We start from the raw sequence: 19078 nt of genomic DNA on the forward strand, positions 1-19078 counted from the left end.
CAAAATGGTGGCAGTTTATGAAGTACATGCTTGATAGGAAAACGCCCCTGTCTTGTTCCATTTGGATAAATAAACTATAGGAAGGCAAGGATGCAGTCCCACCCTTAAACTATAATACATGTAACACGTACCAGCAGATTTGTACATTTACAGTACAGAATGTTTAGAATAATGTACACAACAAAGTGTGTGTGTGTGTGTGTGTGTGTGTGTGTGTGTGTGTGTGTGTGTGTGTGTGTGTGTGTGTGTGTGTGTGTGTGTGTGTGTGTGTGTGTGTGTGTGTGTGTGTGTGTGTGTGTGTGTGTGTGTGTGTGTGTGTGTGTGTGTGTGTGTGTGTGTGTGTGTGTGTGTGTGTGTGTGTGTGTGTGTGTGTTGTCACGATACCAATATTTTGGTTTCGATACCAAGTCAAGAATTGCGATTCCGATTCTTTTTCGATACTTTTCTTAAAAAAAGGGAAACAGTTTTAAATGTAATTATTGTGCTTTATTTCACACCAGAACCATAACACAAACTTTTAAACAATGAGAACAATAAACAAAATAAATGACAATAATTCGTATTAAATAAAATTAAGCATCATCTCAAACAACTTTTTTGCTTTATAAAATATAATTTTTTTTAATATTCTATTAACATGTACAGTAATATAAATAATTATTGACAAAATGTATATTGCAGATGTTAGCCACATTGGCAAGTTAGCTAAAAAGATAGCCATATTAGACAGTTATCATTGCCATTAATTGCCTCGTCAAACTAAGAAAACGTTCGTTTGTCACAAAATAAATTACACTTGTTTGACTTAGATTTGAGGGCATGGGCTTGAGCATGATGTAATTATGTTATCTATCACATTCGCTAACCTGTCTGTCTTTAAATTCTTTAAACAGCTCTGGATGCCGGTCGGCGGGTGCTTAGTCTGATGTGTTGGCTCCCTTGGTTTGCAGGGATCTAAAACATTTCTCACAGACAGGCCTCGTGGTGTCGGTAGGCTTGCCCTCACTGTCAGAGATAGAGCTCAAATACTTCCAAATTTCGCTTCTGGTGTCTTTTTTGTCAACAAGCCGAGGCGCAGCCAGCAGTTGCACTCCCACTTGCAGCCATGCTTCTCGTTTTCTCTATGCTCTGGCAGCTAGCGCGTGGCCGCGTGCACGAGAGAGGGGAGGGACTTAGAGCGTGCTTGAGAGAGGCGGGACTGCAGGCACGGCTGCAGGGAGTGGAAGCAGAGCGCTGAACACACACGGCTCTTATTAAAACGGCGCTTTCACACCGGAGTACTTTTCCCCGTCATTCTTAAAGTACCGATACTAATTAAACGGAGGAATCGTACCGTATCAGGGTATCGCGGTACCTTTCAAGTATCGGTACACCGTGCAACGTGCGTGTGCGTGTGTGCGTGTGTGTGTGTGTGCGTGCGTGCTGTTGGATCAGAGTGACCTACAGTACAGCCCAGACACCACGGTAGACATTAAAGCTACCTTTGCTCCACGGGAGACTAGACCCAGACATTTGTTTTTTGCTCCTCAGGGTACGCAGTGTCCCTGTTGGCTCATACTGGCTCGTTATGTTTTAACACTGGATGGATATTACACCACAGGCCAGATCTGTCCACTTTGATCCTCTTTTTGATCCTCTTTTTGATCCTCTATTAATCACCATGAGAAATATTATAGAGTGTGTCTGATGCACATGATGCAAGTGAAGGCACAATAAACACTTCCATGAATTTATATTAATAGCTAATTACATCAGATGGGGGAAGGACTCGGAAAGAAAGACAATATGCGAGTGCACACAAAGTAGTTCAAAGCCTTTGCAAATATGAAATTTTCATGACATCAAGGTTTTAATGTTGTGTAAATCATGAAATGCCCATGAGGCAATGGGAGAATAAAATACGAAATGCACTTTGACCTTTGACTGTGTCCCCCATTGAGATGACGGGGCATCATGCAATTCTATAGGGGAAAAAAGCGGATACATATTATAGAACTATAGAGAAACCTTCAATTTGGTCATCTTTCTATTAAAACAACTGTATGTTGTATTCTCATGTAATAACGGTTTATAACACCAGTATGATAAAAAAACTGCTTCAAGGCAAATTCTCCAGCTGCAACAAATGTGGGAAATATAAAAACTGTTGAAAGATAACGTCTGGCAAAATGAGCCTGTGAATTGTTTCCATCCCTGAAAAAGGATCCCTAAATATTGTAACTGTGTGTCAGTCGTATTGCATGGAACTGTATCCTGTATATCTATACATTTTGATTTACAGCATACATTTCCTGTTACATGGACTTGGGAACAAGATCGTCTTTTATTTACCTTAGGCGATAGCTACAACACACAGGGTTTCCACATGTTTCTGATTGAATTCTCTTTCCTCTCCACTTCCTTTCCAGCCTGGGTCGGGGCCTTGGCCATGGGCATGATCTTCTTCTGTTCACCTGTGGTCAGCATGTTCACAGACCGCTTCGGCTGCAGGAAGACAGCCGTCAGTGGGGCATTGGTGGCTTTTATAGGGCTGCTAAGTACATCCTTTGCAAAGTAAGCTACTGTGCATTTATTATTCAAGACATTACCCTAACAAAGTAGAAAAATAAATAATTATGATGATGAAAAGATTAGAAGTTGGTCACTAAACGCTTAAAATAATCTTCCACGTCTTTTTTTTTGTTAGTTTTTTCTCAGAAAAGCAATTGCTTATTCTGCGACTCAAATGAAATCAGGTACAAACTGGGTCTGCACCTGTTAAAGCTGTAATGCAGCAGCAGTATGAGGTTCAAATCTCCACCTCCATGCCTTTAACTTTACAGAATATTACGGAACTTGCTTAAACTTACATGGCAAGTATTGTTAAGTCAGTTTATAATCTAATATCACAAATCACAAAAGGGCCTTAAAATGTACAGCAAACAAAACCCTCCATCCTTTAATCCTCGAATTAATAAATAAATGGTAAAACAAAACAAATGGTAAAATAATAACCGCATTATTCTTTCTTTTTCTTTTCTTTTCTGTTGTAGCTCCCTGAGCCTTCGCTATTTCACATATGGCATACTGTTCGGCTGTGGCTCCTCCTTTGCCTTCCAGCCCTCATTGGTCATCCTCGGCCATTACTTCCGCCAGCGCCTGGGTCTGGTCAATGGCGTGGTGACGGCCGGTGCCAGCCTCTTCTCCATGGGCCTCCCGGTTTTACTGAACAAGGTGGTGGAACCTCTGGGCCTCAGCAGGACCTTCCAGATCCTTAGCCTCTTCATGCTGGTCCAGGCCCTGCTGGCGTTGCTGTTCAAACCATTACTGCCTGCTGGGGGAGGCATGGGACCCCCAGGCATGGGTCCTGGCCCTGGAAAATCCCAAACCCAGTCAATGGCCACCGCTCAGGGGGGCAGCAGGTGGAGCAGGCTCCTCGGTGGGGTCAGGAAGTCATTCAACCTGCGGGTGTTTCACATCGTGACGTACCGAGTGTGGGCGTTTGGAGTAGCTACAGCTGTACTCGGCTACTTCGTGCCATACGTCCATCTGGTAAGAACGATAAGGGGCATGCTCCTAGCTTCAATTGAGCTATCTCAAATCAAGACATGGAAAGTTGTATATGGATACTACCATTATTTGATTGGTATGTGAAAAGCATAATGGGGGTAGATCAGGCAGGGTTGTATAGGTTACGAAATTAACACAAACACAAAATGACGTTACGTTTGTCATCTTAGATTGTTGGAAGAGCTACCAAGCAAATATTAATCGGGAAAAACAAAGTTCAAATGCTAATGGGAAGCCAAAACTTTAACTCACCTTGTTTATTTACTTAATCCAATCTCATGCAACGTTTACCGCAAATTTCAGCTTGTTCTGTTCGGCCACTGGTGTGGTTTTTGATCTCCAATACCACTGCTAACAACTTGCTCCCATGTTTTGTAAGCTACAGCAAACGTTTGTTTACATTATTTCTTGTTCCCCTGCCTGCACTCAGCTTGCCAGATGCTTTCAGTCAAACAATAACATGCCCCTCCAGTGACTTGAGGTAGAAGGAGCTTTTCTGATAAATCTCCAAAGGCATTTTCTGGTTCCCTTTTAATATAAAAAGGTATTGACAATATGTGTAAAATAATGATTTCTTTTTGACTGCAACAAGGGAAATTGTGATTAACATTGGACAGTATCACAATGTTACAATTTGGGTTTTCCATTATGCTTAGAATCCAATATTCAGGGTATTTTACAAAATCTGATCTCTGGCCTACTGGTGTGAAATAGTGAGATAGTGACGGGTGAGGATGAAGTGTAAAGCTGCAGCGTGGAGCTGTGAAGTTGATCTCCCTCTTTCCAGATGTCGGATGTTCCCGCTCCGACCTCCCTCCGTCAGGCCTGTTGTTTCAGGCCGGGTCCAGATGTAAACACAGCCCCGGTCTTTGTATTGGCTCTACCACCTCAGGAAACCTCTCCTGTATGGCCTCTCTGTGTCCCTAAACATGCCTATCCTATGGCCATTGATGAATGTAGAGCCCTTCAAAGCAGAGCAAATATTCCGCAAGTTCAGGAAAGACTTCAGAGGGCGGTTTAAAGTTTTCTGATTTATGTGGTTAGGGCTGGGGGGAGTGGGAGAGTCTGACCTATATGCGTTGGTTCTTCCTACCCTGCTGTTCCAAAGGTCTCTGGATGAAGACATCTTGTTATTGTTAGACCTTTGCTTTGGGGTTATGGATGGTCCTCCACCCCGACAAATGCACACCACCCATTTACTTAAATATCTTCTTGAAGCACATAAACATATGAAACATTTCCCAAGCAGGATGTGTGTTAACCCACTGTTAGGAGCTTCTAATAAGTCATTGTGCAGCACACTTACATGTAATCCCTAAACATACGGCCAATCCTCAATCATGCCTTTTCTGTGTCTCTTAGATGAGTTTTGTGAAGCAGCAGTTCAAGGGAACCCAGAAGGAGTGGGTTCTCCTGGTCTGCATAGGAGCTTCATCTGGGGTGGGACGCCTTGCTTTCGGCAAGATTGGAGACCTCCTTTCTGGTCTGCAAAAAATCTACATGCAGGTGAGGAAATGTTTAGAGGCATAACATATGAAGGAGGTGTGTGGCTTCAAACCCCACTGCAGTCAGCATGTCGTTGTGTCCCTGAGACACTTCACCCCAAATTGCTCCTGTGGGGATTGTCCACAGTATTGAGTATGTAAGTCGCTTTGGATAAAAGCGTCTAACAAGTAACATGTAATGTCAGTGTTTCCCATACAGTGATTTAATTGTGGCGGGCCGCGACAAATGAATTTTTTTTGGTGATCTAATGGATAGTGAGGTGGGCTGATGATCAGAAGGTTGCGAGTTCAAATCCCGTCTGGAACACCACTACTAGTGTGCCCTTGAGTAAGGCACTTAGCCCTCGGTTACTCCAGGGAGAATGTGCCTGTAATTGGTCATTGTAAGTCGCTTTGGAATAAGGCGTCTGCTAAATGCCTACATTGTAAATTATATTTTTGGGAGAATAAACCCCACAGATCCTCAAATCTGGTGTGTTTCACTCATTAACAACGCAACACAGAGCAACAAGAACGTTGTCTACAGTAGCCATGAAGCAATGAACATTTGAGGGGGGGGGTGGATGCGTGGGCCACCCGAATAGGTTAAGGAAGTGGTTCTCAAACTTTTTCTACGTTTATGCATAGGGTAGATTCTTTTAATTACATTTCCTTTTTTGTTTTGTGTATTTTATAAATTTTGGATTTGCTTGGCGAGCTATTTTTAGAACACGACTGAGTGCCCGCGGTAGATGGTTAACTTTAGTCTAAGTTATCTCAGTGGGTCTCAAACGTTTTGGTCACCATTAATGTAAACAATTATTTCCGAGGCACACGTTTATATGATCATTATAGGTATACAAAATAAGAGAATAAATTAAAAACAGGTATGAAATACTATATGACAGTAAAAAAAGAATAAAGTTTAAAAGGGTGATTTGTAAAATATCCATTAAGAAAAAGTAAATCTGTTTACAGTTCTGTTTCATATGGGTGTTGAGAGATGTATCCATAGATCTCTTCATTTTGCTCTCAAAGTGCACCAGATTGATGCTTTTAACTTCAATATTTAAAAATAAATCTTCCCAGGGAAGCATCCCCCCCCGGACCCCCCTATGTAAAAATAGCACTTTACCCCTGCTTACACCTATATGCCTCGAGCCTTCATTGTAACTGTCACACTGTGTATATGTGTGGGGAGTGTTGCAGTCGAAAATTCCACTGTAGCGACCGGTACATTAATAGGAAACCCTAAATGTTTGAGCACCCTCTATGAAACGTCAAGCTACCCCACAGCACCCCCAAAAGAAATCTCTGGCGCCGCCACTGAGCCTGACTATTTGTGTTGGGGGGGGCCCGACTTATTTTTTTCTCCAAAGGGGGGGCCTGACAGAAAAGGTTTGAGAACCACTGGTTTAATGTGATGCAGTTATACGTGGTATGTGGGCATGGAGTATTGAGTCAAGAATGAAACCGGTACTAGCTAGAACTTTAATACCCTTTGTCCTACTTTTAGCAAACTAGTAACATAATTGTACCTGTTAACTATTAACACTTGTTTTTTAGGCTGTTTTTTATATGCTTTGCACTCGTTTACCTTCGTTTTACTCAACCCTCTTTCACACAAATTATCAAAGCGAGCCAAGGTTTTTACATTTTGTTCTATTAAAAGAGTTGTGTAGAGTCACTACGTTAAACATGACATACTTCCAATCACAATCAGAGAGGTTCAGTGTCTTTAATTGCTTATTAGGCTATAGATAAACATGACTGATTCTAATTGAATAACATTACTGATTCTTATAACACAGTAGCAGAATATAAAGCAGCTTTCGTGTTGCTATGAGGACACCTGTCCTGAAAAATAGCGGAGATTAATCAGTCCTGAGAAAACCGAAACACAAAGCAATTCAGAGCAGTTGCGAGAGGGGAATACAAACAGGATTTATCATTTCTCTACTAGTGTATGTGGAGCTCCTGCTGAATGCAAGCAGTTGAACTGTTGGCCAGGAGCACCAAACTTAATCTGCATGTTGTTTATCAAGTGTGTTGTTCAGGCGAGAGACAACAACAGAATTCCCTTGCATGCTGAAAATGCTTATAAAGCATAAAAGCATATGTTTCGACTGTTTCTTTGGCACTATTGGACATTTAGATAAATGTTTCTAGTTAAAAAGAGACAGCATTTACAGTAATGGCAATACAACTTCTCTCCTGCTGGTATAATTGAGGCATTGAGTTTTTTTATATAAGGCTAAATGGTTTTAGCAACTTCTACTTATAGGGTGCTTTGTTGTACAGCTTTGTAATTGTTAAAGATTTGTAGTTAACAGTGTGAAGTTCACTGTTAGTGTTAGGGCACAGAGCCCTCCTTTACATTTCACCGTATTAGAGCTCTGAGCTCATTGTAATGCAACAGTATTAGCTGAATGTTTGGATCCGTGCAAACAGGCAGGGCGCTCTCAGCAGCTGCACACAAAAATACAAAGCAGGGAATTTAAATCCTCGCTCGGCCCATACAACAGATGGTGTGATTGAGATGTATGTCAATTCCTCAGCTTTGTGTTCCTTTAGCTTAGTTATAATCTCCACATAACTTCGTGTTACAGTTAAAAACTTCTCAGGGAACAAAAACAACAAAAATAAAGGCAGTTTCCAATAAACATACCAGTATATACATTCGTCATATCTAATCAGAGTACTGGCAGTTTGCATTTACATCCCCTCTGTGTAGCTAGCGGTTCACAGATAAATCAGTACTGCTCATCACAAGTGCTACAGTAGCTGGAGGATGCACTCACAAGTAACACAATGTTCAAAAACAAGGCCTGTATACCGAACCCACTAAAATATCTGTGCAGTATATCTCCCCATAACGTATTTCCATTTGTAAGCACTACAGAAATCATACCCAGGAAAAACAGTGGACTTTGAAACAGGCAGACTTGACACACTCACAAGTTTGAGTCTCTCTTTTTTTCTGTTTCAGGTGGTGTCCTTCATAGCGCTGGGCCTGATGTCCATCTTGATCCCTCAGTGCTCGGCGTTTGAGGGGCTGGTGGTTGTGTGTGTGTTCCTGGGGCTGTGTGATGGCTGCTTCCTCACCATGATGGCTCCCATAGCGTTCGAGCTGGTCGGGCCCATGCAGGCCTCGCAGGCCATAGGCTACCTCCTCGGCCTCATGTCTATTCCTATGACCGCGGGTCCACCCATCGCTGGTGAGAAGCAAAACACAGCACTTATTAATGACCCAGAACGAAGTCGCAGTGATCTGGCTCTTTGCACTTACTTCAGGATGTTGGCAGTAACAGAGCACAACAAGCTGATTGATATTAGCAGAGTCAAACCGTGTGTGGGGAGTTCAGGGAGAGTAAGACTAATGCAGAGCAGGATAGATTGTACAACAGATTGTATATACTGCAGAGAGGTTTGGGCTTGTGGCCAACTGCAGGCTGTCTCTAGGGATTTGTCTTGTGGAGAAAAAAGCACACACAAGGTCAGATCGCACTACTCACCTCCTCTTATATCCCCTCTCTACTCTTCACTCTAATAACACAAGTGTATAGAAGAGTACCAAGACAGGCCATTCATTTGATGACTCATGCATCCTCGGGCTCTCTCTTTCCAACCTCTTTCCGATCTCACACATAATGTAGACTGTTATACTACAAACACTTTGCCTTTCCTTTTCTGGCCTCAGCTCAGCACACTGGAGGTTTTTTATTAATTTTGGATATTTGTTCATATTTATAAAGCTGTTTGATTCATAAAAGTAGACTCATTCAACAAAAACAAAATAAATGTTTATGAGGACAAGTTTGGACATGTATTGATATTTTTTATTTATGTATCGAAAGCTATGCTATAGAATTTCAATGCTGATATAGAAGAAAAACCAAGAAGACAATTAGTTGATTAGGTATTTACAGAAAATAAATCTCAAACTTCTGATTATTTCGTCAAACAAAAACAATCTTAAAGTTTCTCCTCGTCCTGTGGGGATTTTTCCCTATTTTTTTACATTTTAGTATATGGAACACATTATTGATGAATCAAGAAATGCAGATTAACTGATAAAGAAAATAATGGTTAGTTGCAGCGATTAAGTATAGCATACATTCCTTTCTTTAACATAGGCTTTTGTTGTTCTCTGTGTTAGCAGGAATATGTGGATAAAATAGTCTATTTTTGAAGGCAAACAATAGATGCTGATTAATTCCAGTTTCCTATTTTGTTATTTTCTTTTTAAAACAAATGGAACTACTTTGACCCCTCTTTAAAATTGCGGATCATTTACTGCCTAAAAATGTGTCTACCCTTGTTAGAACCAGCCCATCTGCATGTAGAGACCAGTAAGGATCGAAACCCCTTCAGACATAGAGTACAGTTTAATGACACATGGTTTCAGTTTCCCATTAAACGAGCCGCAGATGCAGCCGTATATCCTGAAAAACCTGTAATTGCTATGATGCAGACTATTGTAATCTGGAGTATATATATTACACATTTTACTTAGTTATTACATTTTGTTAAGTATTATATAGCCATACATTTACTCTACATCCCAAACAAAGGCAGCTAGGTTCCTGTTGTTCTGTACAGGCTGTTCAGTTCATGAGCAAGAATGCATACATTACAAGCAATAATGTCAGGGCCCTCCCCTCCCCCCGCTCTCACGTAACAAGCGGCACATTAAACATGAAGTGCACTGTGGTGAACTGGTTGACCTTGCTTTAGATCTGTTGGTAGTTTGTTGGCCTTGGCTCACATGCAGATAAATATAGCATGTGCATGTACGTACGACAGACAGGGTGAGGTTTTAGTGCATGATGTTATTACAATCTTACAATCTCCCTGTTGAATTCCAATGTTAAGATATATTGCAGGATTATTGTGTCCAGAACGTGTGGTGTCACTAATATTAATACTGGCAGGTTGAGACCATTTTAAATAGGCTCTAGTGCAAATATGAACTAAAAACATTTGCCTGCCAAATCCAAGGAGATTTCTGTATATTCACTGCTAATGATATGTGATATCATGTGCTGACTCACACTGGAGCACACTTCTCCATAACTGCAGCAAAGTGAGACATTCAACCACAAGAGGCCAGCAAATACAACTCTTCAAACTGGTTTTACATCACCTTTAGAGGAATACGTCGTCATTTTGGGGAAATATACCATTTTTCTTTCATACAGAGTCCATTAAGTGCTTTAACTCTTTATTGGCAAAGTAAGCCTTTTAGGAAGAAAGTTCTGGGTCTGAAAAGTGATACCAATGAAGAAGTGCCTCAAGACTGCTTTCTGTGTCATGGCCTACAGGGGGCAACTGCACTGGTTGCAAAAATGATCTGATTTCATAGAAGTCTGAGCATCTGACCTTCCTTCTTCCTTTATCACCTCAGTAAACATTTCTCTAATGACTTAGTGGTCTCACATTTAGTAAATTATAGTTCCATTAAGAGTAAAAGACACCACAAATCATGGTATGCTTTAGGCTGTGGCTACCTTATGATTGACAAGTTGCCACCATGTTGTTGTCCAGTTTGGATGTTGTTAAGTTTGAGTCCCAGTTTAAACCCTTTCATGGTGTGTTTTCACTTCATTGTAACATTTTGTTTGCCTGAAAATGTCTTGTTCGGTGTCAGTTGTACTCCGCCCTCTCTTGTCACTGCTGGTTAAAAAAAACAAGATGGTGACAGCTTTAAAGCAAGATGGCAATGGACAAAATAATAAACTCGAGACAAAACCATAGTCCAAATACCAATAGTTGACGTCACAGTTGCTACATCAATAATCTTATATGTATATATGTAAGACACAATAACATTACCTGTGTCCCCCTGCCTCCACGGCTCAGGTCTCCTACACGATTACTTTGGGGACTACACCGTGGCCTTCTCCCTTGCTGGGGTGCCTCCCATGGTGGGGGGGGTGGTGCTGTTCTTCGTGCCCCTGATTCACCGCAGGCTGCAGGCAGCGGCTTCACCAGACGAGACCTCCACCCACATGCTTCCCGCCGCTTCACCAGCGGAGGAGCAGAAGAGCTGCTCCAACGGAGACATCCTGCCGGGCTACACTGACGTAGAGACACACATCTGAGTCACACCGTTCAAAGGTTACCTACTTTGTACTGAATAGTTTGAAGCTTAGTAGCTTAATTTATAAAGTTGTTATTTGAATTAACTGACATAAATGATATTACTAGTATTATACTGTTTGTAAAAGTTCCTTTGGCTCACTCCAAAGCATTAAAGGGGACCTATCATGCAAAATGCACTTTTTTTATGTCTTTTATACATAAATATGTGTCCCCGGTGTGGAAGGGAACTCACAAAGTGTCAGAAAATAAAACCCTCTCTTTTCCTCCGTACCCACATCCCTAAAAACGGGGGTACAACGGAGCTGATCCAGATTTGCGTCCGATATGACGTAATATTGTGGGCTGGCTTTACACCCACGGCCCTATCAGAAACGTCACTATCAGAAACAATGCGCAACGTAATATGGTCTTTGTTTACATTAGCAAGCATCGCTAACACTCAGAGCTAAGCTGTACTGGAGAGAGTATGTGTAAAAAAGCAAGAAATAAAAACTCACCTTGTGGTAAACCCGCAAGAGAAGAAGCATTTTAGCTCCAAACTGCTTCAGAAATAATCCTTGAAGTGGTTTGGAACATGATATGGCGTTTAATCATGGCAGCATTTAGCTGCATCTGAGCAGAGCAGACAGCTCGTCACAGACCTGCTCAAAAGGGGGCGGGGCCAGCAGAGAATCAGCCATTCTCTAACAGGGCTGAAATAGAAGGATTTCGAGCATAGATCATGTTTGTATATAGGAAATATGATGCATACATATTTCTTCTTAAAATATCTTACTGTTCTTTTGCTTCTTTTCCAGGGATTCAGCCCACCAGCCCCTTTCCTCATCCTTAGATTTCCCTCCTTTCAACCATGGACTTCCTGTCGGCTGACCTTTAACCCTCTCACCCTCCTGGACTCTCATTGGCTATTTGTTACTTTCATGTGGAGAGAAATTGAAAAGGGCGCTCTGGCTTTAAGCCACAGAGAGGACAAAAAGAAGTCACATCAGCGGTGGATGATGGGAATGTCTAAGGAGGAAGCACAGTCTCAACTAGGATTGTTTAATCAGTGCGGACTCTGTAGTAACATATACCTCCAAGAGGAAAGAAATTAAGTGATTTTAACCGACGGTGGTTTCTGCACACAGCATTTATATTGCTACTACCTAAAAAAAATACTATGCTTTTTTTCTAGATTGCATATAAAATCGTAGTTGAGATAAGAGGCATATAAAACAAGAATGAGTGAAGGGATACATTCACACTTTCATGTTGTTCCTCATGCATCTAATTCTTTAACACAATGCCTTTTACTTAGTTTTTGTAGCTGAATCACAGGTTTGCTTTATTCTATTTTTGCAGTGTTCTGCTGTGACTGCTACACAAGGAACATTAGTTTATTTTATAAATGTCACAGGAGGTAACAGACAATTCTTCTGAGAAATCATCCACCCGACACAATCACCTCAACTCAAGCGCACACTCACACCCAGGGTCCAAAATAATGACCTTAACTCTGCCAGCCTCCCCGAATGGGAGTCAGATGGGATTGCAACAGTTGTTGATTCACAGTTGACTGTTTAAATATTTTTCACAGATTGAATTTAGGTCAGTGACTTGGCGGCTTGTTGCAGTTTAACCTGTGCAGTCAGTGGGGGAGGGGGGGAGTTGTGAGAGCTGTGTATCCGCTGCCTGGATTCCTTGAAGTTAACACTACAGTTGATGCAATCTTCTCGCGAGTCAGTACAGCCTGAACTCTCAGCATGTGTTTTTTCAACTCATCTGAGTGCTAGACAAAAATACGTTTGTTATGGAAAATATTTCACAGTAAATTTTGTATTGTGCACACTGTATTCCTGTTGGAATCATGCAGTTCAAAATGGAGATAGACGCTGTTGGTAATATAGACTTTTTATTTCAGATTCGTATCAGTTTATTCTTTCCTCAGTGGGAATGTGCGCGTGCAGTTTTAAAAGTAAAGGCAGTAACAATGTCACACTTTGTTGATGAGAGGGGACTACTGAGATTAAAGCTGCCAAATGGACTGAGTCCTCATCGGACCATTTCACGGATAATAAATTCAATATGCTGCTTTCGTTACATTTTTAGTCATGAGGGTAGACACTGACTTTGTTGGCAGTAATGAAACTCAAGAGGACAGTTTGCAGCTATTGTGTTTCATAAACATTTGGACCACTTACCTCTGCACTATATGTTTTTTTAATCATAAACTTTAATGGACAGATGTGAAGTAAGCTGCAATAATTGACTGTTTGAGTTACACTCTGTGGTTGAATGCTTAACTGAGTAGCAGAGCGGGGCGTTGGTACACAGAAAGAACGGAGACTCCCTGGTATTCAGGTGCCATTCTGCCGATCCCCCTCTTTGCTGTCCCTGCCATCACTCACCCGGCTTCTTGTGTTACAGAAGAGCCTGAAAGCTACACAAACCTCACTGCTGAGTGGAGTTGTTGGGGCTACAGGAAAACCAGTTCTGAATAGGAAACATACATCAATACCTCAGCAATCAACAATCCTCAGCAAAACCAGTTGAACAGGTTCTTTCTAGTTAATCATTTCTGTGTAGTGGTTCTGCTTTTGGAATCTGAATCAGGTCTCAGAGCACAAAGCTGCCAAATGCCTGTTTTCAATCACCATCGCTTCCTTAGAAACTTCATTTTGAAACCACAAAAATGTGGAAACGTCAAACTTCCATTCCCTATAATATAACAGTTATTGCGTAATCCATATCCTTCTTCTTTATTTTGCCTTATCCATTTGCCCCTTTGTTCATGATGCTCAGCATTCCTACTCTCTCACCTCTACCTCCGTATTTGGTGGCGTTTGTTTTGCTTGTCTTTAAGACAGCCTCATTCTCTGTCTGTTTTGAAATGGAGTTGAATACATGTCTTATAACCTAAACTAAGTTAAACAAAAAGACACTAAAACCATAATCGGTGTAGAGTAGACTCACAAATTGGTTTAATGTTTCCTGAAAGAAAACAAAGAGACAGACCTCTAGTTTGACTGAGGAAGTGAGACAGGAACAAAAGGTAGTCGTACTGAAATGTCCATGCGAAGCAGTATTATATATGTCTACACAGTTTGAGTTTGAAACTCATCAGCCTCCAAACCAATTAAAGCCACATTAACCTGAACATGGAGCTCACAGTAATCGGACTGGCAACTCTGAGCCCTACTCAATCCTAAAAATAAAAGTGCTTATATAATATTATATTTATACAATAAAGTGCTTTTATTTAACAAAATACATTACTCCTAAAAATTAGTGTTGCGGATTAACTAGTTACATATAATATAATTAAACTATAAAATGTATATAATGTATTAAATTCAGAGAAAACTATGTAATAGAATTACGTTTTTTTATCAAAATGTTGGTTATTACAATCGGTTTCCTCCAAAAAAATGTATGTTGAACAAATAATTTACTTTCTTACAACTGCACGTTACATTGAATAACTTTCAAAAAGAGGAGCAACGGTAATGAGTATTGATGTTTACACTGCTGTTTTAAGCTTATTACCCAGTTTCAAAAACGTAATCAGTTATTAAATTGATTTAACTGTAATCTGTAACCTTTGGTATTTCTTTTTTTTTCTCACTTTAACACTTTATTTTTGAAAGTTGTTTTTTTTTACAAAGAAAAATCATACAGAATGTCATTGAGCAGTCAAATACATACTGTAGATGCAACAGTGCACATTTAAACCAGACTACCAAAAAGCAGATCAAATATACCCCCCACCCCTACCCCAGCATGAAAGAAAAAAACAAAACAAAAAACAGAGTAAATGAGATAAGTGTACACGTTCTCACAAATGATACAACAATTAAATAAATTAAAAAAAACATACAAGGCAAACGACAAACAAAAAGACAAAATATATGCAAAACGTACAATATTGCTTTAGAAATGGTAGTAGCCCAGATTCAGCAACACTCAAATCTATACACAATCTTCTTTAAAGAGTTAAGTCCAGCCTGCACTTCTCTACGTGCGTGATCAATGGCTGCCAGGCCTTATAAAATCTATCAGGAGATCCCTTCAGAGTGGACCGGATTTTCTCCAGATGCAAAAGCTGCAACAGGTCTCTAATCCAGTGAGTATGGGTGGGTGGTGATTCATCCTTCCACTTAAGAAGAATTAGTCGTCGAGCCATCAACGATGCAAAAGAAATGGCATTTAATTTATATTTTGGAAGTTGAGCTTCTCTAGCAACAACTCCAAACAATGCTGTCAGTGGAGACAGTTTGAGAGGAATTTCAAACACTTCTGAGAGAGTTTTAAAAACATCTTCCCAGTACTTGCAAAGCCGGGGACAAGTCCAAAAAGTGTGAATAAGATTCCCTACTTGATTCTTGCACCTAGCACACATGGGGCTCACATTAGGATAACACTTGGCTAATTTCGCTTTAGTATAGTGTAGACGATGAAGAATTTTAGACTGTAGGAGTCCATGCCGTGCGCAGATAGAGGAGTGAACTTTGTTTAGAATTGAATCCCATGTGTCCTCATCCAATTGTAATTGTAAGTCCTCTTCCCATAGGCCTTTAATTATAGATAAGGAGGGGCAGTCAAGTTGAGAAATGATCTTATATATTTGAGCAACCACACCCCTCCCGAGTGGGTTAACATCCAAAATATGGTCTAATATTGTTTTATCCGGCGGATAAGGGAAATTAACTAGATCAGTTCGAGCAAAGTTTCTAACCTGAAAATATCACAAAAATGGGTTGTTATTAAGGTTATATTTCTGTTTCAGCTGGGTGAATGAGGCAAAAGTACCATCAATATATAAATCTCCAAAAGATTTAATACCTTTTGTCTCCCAAATTTTAAAAGCAAGGTCCTGCAGTGATGGGGGAAAAGAATGATTTTTGATCAATAGGTGCTTAAAGGGGCATTAATACAAGTCCACATTTTTTCCTAAACTGTACCCAGATCCTAAGGGAATGTCCAAGTGTTGGGTTATTCTTTATATGCAGAGAGATCCACAGTTGTGGGGCATGTCAAGAGAGCAGGTAGTGAAGATTGTTTACAGAATGAGGCTTCAGCAGCCAACCAGGATGGTTGTTGGTTGTCTAACGGCATTTTCCAAAATAATATGCTACGAATATTAGCTGCCCAGTAGTAATACTCAAAGTTAGGTAAAGCCATTCCTCCCGATTGTTTTGGCTTTTGCAAAAAAGCCTTACGAATTCTTGAAGGTTTATTGTTCCAAATAAATGTTGAGATAGATTTGTCAACGGCTACAAAGAATTTTCTTCTTATCAATACTGGCACACATTGAAACAAATAAAAAATGTTCGGCAAAACATTCATCTTAACGGCATTGATTCGGCCAGCCAGGGAGAGGGGTAGTGTATTCCACCTCTTTAAATCCTTCTTAACTGTTTCTAAAAGGTTAGTAACATTGAGGTCAAAGAGTTTATTATGTAATTGTGGAATTGTTACCCCTAAATAAGTAATATACTCGGATGTTTGTCCCAGACTGACATTTTGAAAAGGTAGAGTTTTAGCTATTTTATTTATAGGAAGCAACTCACTTTTCTGAAGGTTTAATTTATAGCCTGAAATGTTTCCGAAGCTGTTGAGTATACTGAAGACATATGGTAGCGATCCCAGGGGATCAGAAATGTAGAGCAGGAGATCATCTGCATATAAGGAAAGTTTATGTTCCTCTCCAGCCCTAAACACTCAAAAATGACCTTTGGCATTTCTAAAGTAACTGTTCGAACACTGCTTATAAATAATTGAAAACTGTGAAATTCAATTTATTTACTGCTTGTGTTAAAAAAGTTGCAGGAGATGATTCTTATAGAAAAGTGCATAAAATGACAATCTGAAAAAAACCTATGGACCTAAGATGATTGGAACATTTCCGACCACACTATAAAGACAATTTTTACAGAAATTGTATAAAAGATTTGCTTGTTTGATAATCATTTCATTTTCTAACTTTAGTTTTGTTACTGCTCCAAGTCACTTCTGTCAAACCTGTGTCCCCTAAAGTCCCACAATCTGTCCTAACTACTTCCTCCGCCTTATCGGAGGCCTATGTGTTACTACGCTCAGAACGTATCTGTCCCAACAATATTGACTATAATTTAGTTTTCTTTGTAATTTCACTGTGAACCTGTATGCTTTTTCAATGTGTGTTTGTGTCTTGACCTTGTTAGATAGCAGCCTGACATCACTGTTGAAGATGAGACGAGGACTAGAGGCAAGACATTTTAATCAGCAGTGACCTCAAATATGCCTTACATTAACTGAACCAGCTGAACAACCAGATGTAGATTTAAGACTAGAGTTCATTTTTCAGATCTTAACTTGTCTTTTTAATCACTATTTTACTTTTTTTTCTTTCTCTGTAGTTAACGTTGGGTGAGTTAGTCTCACCCAGTTCCTGGTCATAACCAGCTGAGTGCTCTTCTTGTAAAAATAACTCTGACGTGTATAAACATGTACTTTATATACTTTGTAATGTTTTTTTAAAATAACCATTTAACTGGTTTTTTGTTTCAAACAATTGATTTTTTTTGGGTTAGTGTTTTTAGTGATTCACTTGTTTAATGACTATTGGAAACTGTTGAGTTGGTCTGTCTGCTCAGATTTGAAATATAAAAGTGAAGGAGCTGAATGAATGAAGAATGACACAAAGCATCCGGATGGTTTTCAATGGATCCAGTGTTTAGCCAAAGTCTTTTCATCTATGCAGCTGGGCTCGCGGTCCACTTCCTGTGACCACTTCACAGGTCGAACTCTAAAAACCATGAAGTTTACTTGGACTTCTCACCTAAACTTTAAACTGCTAACACTATTTAATATCTTGGACTGTCTTTTCCAATTAGAATGTTTTTTGTTTGACTTTCAGAAAGTCCCTGACAGTCAAATTGGTCAAATGTAACATTTCTACATTCCACTTTTCTTTTCTTGACTTTGATGAACAGTTTGCAGGTCAGAGGTACAGGGAGGCACATTCGGGCACTTTTTAGTCTCTTAAGTTGTGACATTCTTTTAAGATCAGTTCAAAATAGATTGAATTAACTCAAATCAGCATGTGTCATATTTACGATCCAATCAGTGTGTGGTGTTGATCAAATAACGCTTAATTTCATTTAGCTTTTGCTTGAATTTACTGCTGATATCTTTTGGTCAGTCGCCAGAAAACAAACCCGGCATCTCAGTCTCACTACATTAGATTTCCTCTGGCAGAAAATAAAAATTCAAAACAAATGACTTCAATATTGATCCTTGTTATTCTACGCTGCAACGTGCCATGCCCTCTGACCTCAATCTGTGCTTTCCCCTTTGCCTGAAACTGTAACACTCTGTGAAACAGGAGAGCTGAGGGTCTGTACATCATGAAGCTAAAAGTCCAACACCTCATAAAACTGCTACGGGCCACCTCCAGCAACAACACCAGTCATCACTTTCAATTTTTGTGAAGGAAATATTGTATTATATATTGTATTCATTATCTCGGCGATCACAGCTATAAATACTTTGTTTAGTGATATATTTCTGTATGGCGACTCTTGGCCCTTCCCACAGCCTTACATCAGAAATATGGGTATTTCCTTGCGGGGCTCTGCTAAACTTTCTTTCTCCAGACCTCTAAGGTTGCTGCAGTTAAACCTCTATTGCCTCTCTTCACTTCTTAAAGCTCTGTCCTTCCTGCACAAGCTATACCTTTTTATATAAATACATACTTTTGTTTTTAGTCATTTTACAAAATGTTCTAACAAGGCCAGTGACGCCACAAAATCTAAAATTAAGTCATGCTGCTAGAGAAATTAATGTCATTTTTGTGTTTTCTTTTTCTTTGTGGAAGTAATTTCGAATCTGTATCAAAAGAGACACATTTTTTCTATTAAACCAACAATAAAGAAGTAATATGAAAACAACCCATGCTAGCCAGTCACTCCTTTGTTGTC

General features: G+C 40.0%; 1 protein-coding gene across 4 annotated transcripts in view; it reads left to right on the top strand.

Annotated features, from left to right (window-relative positions):
- The window catches only part of slc16a2 (solute carrier family 16 member 2), a 31265-nt gene extending 12217 nt beyond the window's left edge, over positions 1-19048 (top strand). For all 4 annotated transcript variants that reach the window (XM_034092570.1, XM_034092571.1, XM_034092572.1 and 1 more), the window contains exons 3-8: positions 2409-2553; positions 3033-3531; positions 4912-5055; positions 8023-8251; positions 10896-11153; positions 11936-19048. In XM_034092570.1, the coding sequence (XP_033948461.1) occupies positions 2409-2553; positions 3033-3531; positions 4912-5055; positions 8023-8251; positions 10896-11137 (1259 nt within the window). In that variant the 3' untranslated portion in view covers positions 11138-11153; positions 11936-19048. The remainder of the gene's footprint in view (positions 1-2408; positions 2554-3032; positions 3532-4911; positions 5056-8022; positions 8252-10895; positions 11154-11935) is intronic.
- Positions 19049-19078: the final 30 nt, after the last annotated feature.

Source organism: Pseudochaenichthys georgianus, chromosome 10, assembly GCF_902827115.2.
Source record: "Pseudochaenichthys georgianus chromosome 10, fPseGeo1.2, whole genome shotgun sequence".
Lineage (NCBI taxonomy): Eukaryota > Metazoa > Chordata > Actinopteri > Perciformes > Channichthyidae > Pseudochaenichthys > Pseudochaenichthys georgianus.